The sequence below is a fragment of the Elephantulus edwardii genome, unplaced genomic scaffold (genome assembly GCF_000299155.1).
Source record: "Elephantulus edwardii isolate Elephantulus edwardi_28Jun2011 unplaced genomic scaffold, EleEdw1.0 scaffold00072, whole genome shotgun sequence".
In the NCBI taxonomy this organism is placed as follows: Eukaryota; Metazoa; Chordata; class Mammalia; order Macroscelidea; family Macroscelididae; genus Elephantulus; species Elephantulus edwardii.
Genome location: NW_006399822.1, coordinates 3,186,009 through 3,195,750, shown reverse-complemented (window position 1 = coordinate 3,195,750; position 9,742 = coordinate 3,186,009). Strand labels below are relative to the sequence as shown.

Below are 9,742 nucleotides of genomic sequence, written 5' to 3'. Positions count from 1 at the left end.
GTAAAAACACACATAGCACTTCCTGCTTGAGACGGTCACAGGAATTAAATGAGGTCACACACACAGCACTCAGAAGAGAGCGGTGCCCACTCTGAAAGGGGTCAGTATCATTGGTGATCAGCCAGTCTGCTCCGTGTCCAATGCTACCTGGAGTCCCGCCTGCCACCCAGCCAATTCCCACTCCATGAACTGACCCTGCGGGACACTGCAGAAGAGCCTCATACCATTTCCAGGGCTGACCTTTACAGGACCAGGCTGCCTCATCTCCTAAGGAGTCAGTCCAGGCTCAGAACCACAGCCAGGGGAATTCTTTAACTACCGCATTGAGAACACCCAGAATATTCCAGGCAGAGGCTAAGTGGGGGCGTCCATCTTTATTCTTTCATCAATCCCGTGAGGTTGGGTCCCAAATATGCCCAGTTTACAGATGTAGAAACTGAGGTAGGCAAGTGGGATGTCACACTGGGGATCTCGCCGCTGGAATTTGGAATTCAGATTCTGGTCTACTCAAGTCTGAGTCCTGGATGGGGTGCCCCACCCTTGGGGTGCTGCAGCGGTAGGGTGAGGGGTGCAGGGCCCCACGCCCCTTTACAAGCAGGCCCTGCCCACCCTGGACAGGGTACCTGGCGGGCCCGCACATAGGAGGCACCAGGCAGACGATCCCGGGATCGGAACTGGCGATCCCGGGATCGGAACTGGCGCTGCCCTTTTCTTCACGAGCTCTTTCCCCTGGATTATTTGTAATGCAGAAATAAAAACGACAACAAAACCCTATTGCAACTAAACCATCTTAGAACTAAAAGCAAGCAGCGCCGACAAAGGAGACTTAGAAGCCTTTGCTGGGAGGGGCAGGCTGGGGTGCTGGGGTCTAGGGGTAAAGGGGTTCGCCCCCCAGGAAGGCGGGGTGGCCAGAACTGCAGGGTTCAAAGGGGGGAGCTTCAAGAGGGGGCCCCTAAATGTGCAACCCTGGGGGGCGTGGAGATGAGGGGGAAAGGCATTCTGGGACTCGGAGGGGCGGGCTGGGGTCTCAAAGGAGGGGATTCTGAAGGTGGGGGCTGAGGGAAGGTGAGATGAGAGTTGGGGGGCTCCCAGGAAGTCAAGGCCCCCCCAACCCCGGGGGGCGTGGCTGGGGCGTGAAGGAGGGTCGGGCCGAGGAACCGGCGGGTCCGGGGTTGGAGGAGGGGCAGAGTGGGGTGCGCAGGGAGCGGGGAGGGGTGCCGTACCTGCAGACGCGGCGCAGTCCCGACCCGGTCCCGCCAAGCCCGCGCGGCCGCCGCCCCCGTCACCGCCGCCCGGCGCGCCCCACGTGACCTGCGCACGCGCGGGGGGCGGAGCCGCCGCAAGACCCGCCCCCGGCGTCCTCGCGCTGCTCGAGTGCGCGCATGCGCGGCGGTTGCCGTGGAGACCAGGGGAGCGTTGGTAGCTGTTGGCTGGTGGGGAAGAGGAGATCGGCGTCCTTTGAGGGTCTGGGGCCGCTGAGACCCCGCAGAACGACCACGTTCGGTGCTGCGGGGACAAGCATGCACCCAGAGGCCTCGGAGCCGACGGCAGGCCGGGCAGGGGAGCTGGACTGCGCTGTGGAGCCCGACGTGGAGGCGTCTGCGGGGGACCACGGGGGCCGCAAGGAAGGTGCTGACCCGCTCCCCACCCCATCCCCCGTTCAGCTTTCTGAGAAAACACCAAACTGCCTTCCAGAGTGGTTGTACATTGTACAATCCCACCAACAGTGTACAAAAGTTCATCTCTCTGCATGCTCTCCAACATTGATTACATGCTGTCCTGTTAAACGTGGCCACTGGTACTGGGGTGAGACGGTATCTCATTGTGGTTTTGATTTGCATCTCTCTTACTGCCAATGTCTGTTGGCCATCCGAATATCTTACAGGAATTCTTTAAAAATGAGAAAAAGAGAAAAAAATTTAAAAAAAAATGAGAAAAAGTAGCACATTCTAGCCAATGGCCTGGTATTGCCACCTAGAACTAACTGAAAGTGATTTAACAGTTTATTGTATTTACTTCATCTTTGTAATAAAAGAAATAAAGCAAAAATAAAGAGAGCAAACATTGCAGATAAAGTGTTGGCATTCCCTCTGTTCTCAGTCATGGTCACTCCCCATAGCAGCATCCAGTCGTCCTGATTGGGTGCTGACCCTTGGTAATCATTTCACTTTACACATACTGTGAGTCCTCAAACAACGCACAAGAAGTCCTAGGGGTGTAGTGGATTAAATGTTGCTCTGATAACTAAAAGGTTAGTGGTTCAAATCCACCAGCTGCTTCAAGGGAGAAAGATGAGGCAGTCTGCTTCTTTCAAGATTTACAGCCTTGGAAACCTGATAGGTTGTGCATTCTGCTCGGCCCTACAGGCCACTTGGAGTCCCAGTCAACTCACGGGCAGTGGCCTAATTAAACAGTAGCACTAGTTTGAATATTTTGAATGCCGTGAATGATGTTCTGTGCATACTGTGAAACTTACAGTTACCATCCAACGTATGTTCTTGAGAGCTATGCATACTGAGCGGCTCTAAGGGAGAAAGATGGGCAATCTCCTTCGATGAAATTTACAGTCCCTGAGACCCAAGAGAGGGCCGGCTATGGGTCCTAAGTATTTGTATTTGAAAATTTTTAGTGATTGAGTGAAAGCTTACAGAGAAAATAAAATTTCCATCTAATCATTCATATGCATTTTTATTTATGACAGTGTAACAGCTCTCTTCCCATTTCCTCTGGATGACTCTTGTTTCCACTCACCCTCGTCTTGTGTCCCTCCCTCCCTTCTGAGCTTTGTCTCTGGGCAGGTGCTGCTCTGAGGACCCTGCATGGCAGATGATATGTATATTCACTCAGCACTACTGTCTTATTTTACAGAAACTAATGAGTCCAAGGAAGCATGCGTAGGGCCTTGTGACACACCCACCCAGAAGGTACAGATCCAAAGTGGTGACAGCCAGGCAGACAGTCGCTGGGCACACCCACGTGAGGACAGGGATGACCACAGCCCCAGGTACGTGGCCGTGAGGCCAGTGAGAGCCCACCTTTCCTGAGGAAGGTCCGTGGGATCTCACAGAGCTCAAGTCCCTTGCCTGCGGGGTCTGAATTTTGAAGCAGTGGAGTGAGGATGGCTGTGCCTCTGTTACACAACTCACCCCAATTTATTAAACCGAGGGCCAAGCCTGGAGAGAGAAACATCAATAGTCCCTGATGACTCCATGAAAAGTATTTTTATTAGAACCTACATGGCAATTTTTAAGAATGCTGAAAGTAAAAAAAAAATATTGAAGAGGCTCAGAAAGTGCTCTTCTGAAACAGAGGGAGCGGGGGAGGAGAGTTCCAGGTGTCCCCAGGGCCAGAAAGGTTGTGGAACTGGGGGAGAGAAGGGATGTGGCTCAGAAGTTGTGGAAGATATTTTACAGCTGACAGATGTAAATGAGCATCTTGTTCATGTTTCTCATTTTAACAGAATGACTAAAAGTTTCCTTCAGAAACTTTGCAAGCAGCACAAACTTTACATCACGCCGGCGCTGAATGACACCCTGTACTTACACTTTAAAGGTAGGGAAGGGCGTGCTGGAGGGGCTGCTTCAGTTTGGTGGGGGAACTCTCTGCTCATTGCTGTCTAGGAGAAACTTGCTCACAGCCGACCCCTTGGGACTCTTGTTAGATGCCATCGAGTCAGTGATGCTTAGTGACCCTTTGAGCATCAGGTCTGAGCCTTGCCCTGTCCTGCTGGACTCTCAGATCTAGCCCATTGTCACGGTCACTGTGGCAGTTCCTCTCACTGAAGGCTCCTCCTCCCTTTGCTGACCTTCCCCTTTCCCAGCGTGATGCCCCTTCTGCTCAGAGTCTGTGAGATGAAACTGCACCATCTTTGCCTCCAAGGAGCACCCTGGTTGCTCTTCCTCCAACACAGACTCGTTTGTTTTTTATTGCAGTCCGTGGAACATTCAGGACTCTGCATCAACACCACAGTTCAAAGGCATCAGTTCTTCTGTCATCCTTATTCACTGTCTAACAAGCAACTGCAGCTAAAAGTATTATGGCTTGAATAAGGCGTATCTTAGTCTTTAAACTGGTATCATTGCTCTTTAGCACTGTGGAGAGGTCCTACCCAACAGATTTTTCCCAGTGCAACTCATCTTTTGATCTCTTGACTGTTGTGACCACGAGTGTTGATTGTGGATTCAGATGTGAAAATGTGATGTGACAATTAGGATGCCACTGGTGATCTTTGGTGACTGTGGTAATGGCAGGATCAAGAAGGGACCAAACTGTGGAGAGGGGTGAATTAGAGACAGAACTGGGCAGTGAGGAGGAAGAAGAGGTTGACAGCAGGAGGGGACAAAACACTGAGGACACCCAGACGTTGGGAAGCATTTGAGGACAAGCGATCCAGGTTCTTCAACATCAAGAAAAATTTAAAAATTGCAAGGGAAGAGGCAGAGACTGAGCCCAGGTGAAACGATACAGTCTGTAAGACATAGAATGTGTTTAGTGCTTGGTCCTTGTGTGCTGCCTGCAGGTAGAAATTAAGTGGAGCAAAAGGCACAACTGGTGTCCATTCATCTGCAGTACCAGAAGGAGGAGGGTCAGGAACAGGAGGAGGATGTGGAACGTGTGGCTAATTGTCTCCAAGAGCAAAGGCCTCCTTTACCGTCAGAGCAGAAGAACTGACTAGTGCCCGGCTACCATTATCGAGCATTGTGATTGTTGATTCCATAGAAGAATTCTAATCAAAAGGGGGGAAATGCAGAAGAGAATTTAAGGTTCTGAAGAACTCTAAGACTTTCTGGAGTACTGGAGGCTAGGTAAACCCACCTGAGATAATAATTGAACTTTAACCGGAAAAATCTCAAAACAGAAAAGTAGAAACAGTTGGATTATTAGGGTGGCAGGACCATAGGCAAATTTCCTCACTACTGATACTGTTGTCATTTCCTGATTGAAACGTTTTCAGGCCATGAAAAGATTTTGTTGTGCGACATACAAGGACTCCATCCTTTTGGCAAACTTCTTATGTGACCCTAACTTGCTCTAAAAATTAGTTATTCTTAGGCAAGCTCTGGTGGCCTAGTGGCAAGAAGCTGCACTGCAATCCCAGAGGTGCGTGGTTCAAATCCACCAGATGCTCTGCTGAAGAAGGAGGGACCGTCTCCTCCTTTAACAGATCCAATTTGATGGGGCACACATAAAAAAAAAATAAAAATAATTTTTTAAAAATTAATTATTTTTAGGCAAGCTCTGGTGGCCTAGTGGCAGGAAACTGCACTGCAATCCCAGAGGTGCGCGGTTCAAATCCACCAGATGCTCTGCGGAAGAAGGAGGAACAATCGCCTCCTATACCAGTCAGATCCAATTTGACGGTACACACATAAAAAATAAAATAAAAATTGTTAAAAAGTTCTTTTTAAATGCTTTGTGAATTATGGATGAAGTAGAAATTGCAAATTGGTCAGGAGTTCCTAAGACACCTATTGCTATAGAGTTGGCGCCAACTCATAGCTGGTCCATCAGCAGGTTTTCGGAGCCCGTAAAATATCACAAGAGGAGGATGCCCATCTTTGTGCAGAAGAGCAACTGGTGGGTTGGTCCTGTCTGATGAACACCACCTACGGGTTAGAAGCACCACCCTCTACCCACTAGGCCACGAGGGGCTGTGTCCTTAAACGTGTGTTTTCTCAGCCCCAAACCCCACAAGCGGAACCTGTGGCCGCTGGGTGGATTTTGACCGACGTTGGCCCTGTAGGAGAGCGTAGAGCAGCCCCGTCCAGAGGCTTCTCAAGCCTGTGATCTTATAGAAGGGAGCTCTGGAGGTGTCGTCCGCAGCAAGTCAGACCACTAGCCCCAAGGCCACACATCTCTGGTGGTTCGAATCCTCTGTTAGCTCTACGGGAGGATGAGGAACCGTCTCTTCTCATTCCAAGTACAGCCTCAGAAACCCAGTGGAGGGTCCCTGTGTCTCAGACAGAATCACCAGCAGTGTGTTTGAATAACCTTTCCGAAAGCAGGCTGCTGCTTCCTTCTCTCCTGGAACGGCTGATGGGTTTAAACCTTTGACCTTTTAGTTAGTGGCAAGGTACTTTAAATACAAATGTTCCTGGGTGTGTAAGAGCTTACCTGTCCCCCCAACCTCCCCCCCCAGGCTTTGACCGCATCGAGAACTTGGAAGAATACACAGGCCTGCGCTGCCTTTGGCTGGAGTGCAACGGGATACAGAAAATCGAAAACCTGGACGCCCAAACGGAGCTGCGCTGCCTGTACTTGCAAACCAACCTGATTCACAAAATCGAAAACCTAGAGCCTCTGCAGAAACTGGACGCCCTTAACCTCAGCAACAATTACGTGAAGACCCTGGAAAACCTGGGTGAGGCAGGATTCTGAGCACCTCTCCAAGCCCTTGGGGGTCTCCCTGTGTGCCTCCGTGTCTGGCAGGTCTTCTGTCGTCCTTATTCCTTGTCCAACTTTAAGACGCAGAGGAAGCAGTTGAAAATATCCCTGTTTGGACCAGGCACACGTTCGTCTTTAAGCTGACTGTTGCTGGGGGGCGGCTGGGGCGGGGGGCGGCGTAGGTTAGCAGGGCCTGCAGGTGGGCGGACGTCTGAGGCCACCCTCTGCTGCCCCACAGCCTGCCTCCCGGCCCTGAGCACGCTGCAGATGGCGCACAACCACTTAGAGGCCGTGGAGGACATCCGGCACCTGCAGGAGTGTTCCAGGCTGTGTGTCCTCGACCTCTCTCACAACAAGCTGAGTGACCCCGAAATTCTGGGCGTGCTTGAGCACATGCCTCATTTGGTAAAGCAAACAACAACAACAACAAAACAAACAGACGAATCTTGCTCTCCCTCTTTCTTTCACATGCTGTCTTTACCTCTCTGCTTTTCAACTGGAATATCCCCAAGAAAGGCACCCTGGTAGCACACTGGATTAGGTGTCGTAATGCTAACTGAAAGGTTAGCAGTTCAAAACCACCACCCACTCCACAGGAGAAAGAGGCAGCAATCTTCTTCCCTGAGGGTTTACAGCTCAGGAGACCTCTGTCCTGGGGGGGTCACTTTGGAATAGATGACAGCGGGGTTGGAACTCTACCCACAGTGCCAGAAGTCATGTTATGTCCCCCATGAAGAGCCGAGCATGTGCCTGGAACAGATGCCGGTCAGTGCTGCCCGCATCCAGCTGTGCTCCAGGGGTTTTCAATGGCTGGAGGCTTTTATGGGTTTGGATAATTTTTTTTCTTCCTGAAATAGATGTCCAGGCCTTTCTTCTGAGGCGCCCACAGGTGGACTTGAACCTTCAACCTTTTGGCTTAGCAGCCAAGTGTGTAACTGTTGATAGCACCTTGGGACTTCTATGAAGACCCCTTACTCCCAGGAGGGCGCAGGGTTACCAGAATGCATGACCCAGTGAGAAGGTACCACCCAGAACAGCAGCACAGGCGAAGCAGGCCCCACAGCAGGGTTAGGACTGATTGTAACGCCCCTGGATTCCGGCCACTGAGGCAGACTGTCCCCCCATCGCCCTCAGCAAAATGGGGAAGGTCGTGTGTGGAGGGAGGTTGGAAAATGCATGGTCAACTCGCTTACGATGTATCTGTGCTCACCAATGACAAAACGCACTTCAAACGTGAAAAATAGGAAGTTTAGGGAAGCCAGTTTTAAAACTGTTGGCCGGCATGTTGCCATGCCGTAACACACTGTCTGGGTTTCTAGGAGCAGAATGGCAGACGGGCAAAGTCTGACGAAGGGTGGCCGGAGAAGCAGCAGTGCTTTGAAGTGTGGTGTCCCTGCAGCATGTTAAGCATGAGGGGACTGCCCAGAGGACAGGCACATCCTGGAAGCGGTGCAGCCACTGCTCAGAGGCGAGGGTGGCGCGGCTCATGCGCTGTGGACATGCCGTCAGGAGGGGCCGGGCCCCAGAGAAGGACAGCAGAGGGACAGCGGGACAGGAGGAAAGCCCCTCACCACGATGGATGGACACGGGCTGCAGCACTGGGGTCCGGCAGGGTGACGGTTGAGGAGAGCCAGGCCCGCTCCCTTCTCTGTACACACAGCGGTGCTGTGAGTCAGAAGTGCTTGAAGGACCTACAACACCCCAGAGGCGGCCAGAGGGCAGTGGGGGCCCAGAGTGGGACCCCTGAGGCTGTTGAAAGGCATGCTGGCGCCTTCCGCCTCTCCCCCTGAGCCACTGCCCTGTGTGTGTCCTTGAAACGGGCCCTGGCTGCAGAGGAAGAAAACAATCGGAGATTCATCTCAGTAAAGAGAACGGGCGAGCAGGGCTCATGAAGTGACTGGAGTAGAAGAGGCTGACGAAAGTGACTTCCGGTGTCCTTCTGGGAGGAGGAGGAGGAGGGAGGGCTGCTGGACATAAGGGCAGCCCCGTCTGTACAAAAAGGATGCAGACCTTCACCATACGCGGGGGCTGTGGCTGTAACGCCTCCTTTCTGCTCTGTGGTCAGAAGCAGCTCCTAACTGACCCTCCAGGGGGGTTTCTGAGGCTGTAAATCACACCGGAGAAGGTTGCCTCTCTTTCACCTTCAGAGCAGCTGGTGGACTTGAACTGTGTGCCTTTGGGTTGGCTTTGTTAAACTTCCTCTTAGAGCAGCGCCCCACGCCCACCCGTGGTGACCCTGTAGTGCAGAGGAGAAGTGCAAAAGGCTATAAATACAGCAGACTCTTCCCGTGTCTCCTTCTGGGCGGCTGGAGTGTTCAACCTCTGACCTGGTGGTTAACAGACCAACACTAACCCACTGTGTCTGCCAGAGAGTTGGACCTGACCTGGAGGCTACAGCCTGGGCTCGCCCCTGTCCAGGTGGAGGTGTTGTGGGGGGAAGGAGCCAGTGCCCGCTCACAGTGACCCCGAAGGACAGGCCAGAGTTGCCCACGGGGCCTGCAAGGCCGTCAGTCTTCATGGGAGCTGACGGCTCCTCTTTGTGCTGCCCGGTGGCCTGGCCGCTGCTGCCGTTGTTGTAGTACCATCGAGTCAGCACCTTCTCGTAGCTGGCTCTAGCAGGTTTGCAGAGGCTGGCGATCATGCAGAAGGTTGTCCATCTTTCGCCATTGGACCAACCTGTGGGTTCAAACTGCCCGTCTTTGGGTTGGGAGCGTGACCCCTTACCACTGTCTCAGCAGAACTCCCTTCCAAGTGGCTGGTGGGGTACTTCAGCCTCTGAGCCACCAGGGTTCCTTTCTTAGAGCGGGGGCCCCGAAGTGCATAGGTTACTTCAGTAACTGAGTGGGCTCTGCCCATTTGTTTCCAGCGTGTATTGAATCTGATGGGGAACCCCGTCGTGAAGCGCATCCCCAGTTATCGGAAGACTGTCACCGTCCGCCTCAGACACTTAACGTACCTGGATGACAGGCCCGTGTTCCCAAAAGACAGGTAGGCTGTGGAGACGCTCTAACTCCTAGAACTTGTGCTCCTCTGATAGGAAACCTTTATCTCTCGTGGAATGCTATGTTTCACGATTGAAGAGGCTGTGGAAGTGGTGTCTAATGGTTGTGTTATTGTCCATGATCGTAAATCCCCTACTTCTTGAACAATTCCTTCATATTGGATTTTTCCTAATTCTTCTAAAGACCTTTCCAGAAGCCTCTGATCTCGTTGCCAAGACAGTCATAAGGATTGAATTCCAAAAGTGCCATTTTACTGGGTTAAAGAATGTGGGTTGATGCAACAATGAATGAGTGGAAGCCCAAAATCTCTGTAAATGTTTATGAAAATTAATAAAATATAATTATAGAAAAAAAAA

The 9,742-nt window shown here is 51.9% G+C and overlaps 1 protein-coding gene across 1 annotated transcript in view; it reads left to right on the top strand.

The window, feature by feature from the left end:
- The first annotated feature begins 1,520 nt into the window (after positions 1-1,520).
- The window catches only part of DNAAF1 (dynein, axonemal, assembly factor 1), a 15,581-nt gene continuing 7,359 nt past the window's right edge, over positions 1,521-9,742 (top strand). Inside the window, exons 1-6 of the mRNA XM_006888877.1 lie at positions 1,521-1,629; positions 2,869-3,004; positions 3,461-3,552; positions 6,140-6,361; positions 6,623-6,789; positions 9,251-9,372. Coding sequence (XP_006888939.1) covers positions 1,521-1,629; positions 2,869-3,004; positions 3,461-3,552; positions 6,140-6,361; positions 6,623-6,789; positions 9,251-9,372 — 848 coding nt within the window. The remainder of the gene's footprint in view (positions 1,630-2,868; positions 3,005-3,460; positions 3,553-6,139; positions 6,362-6,622; positions 6,790-9,250; positions 9,373-9,742) is intronic.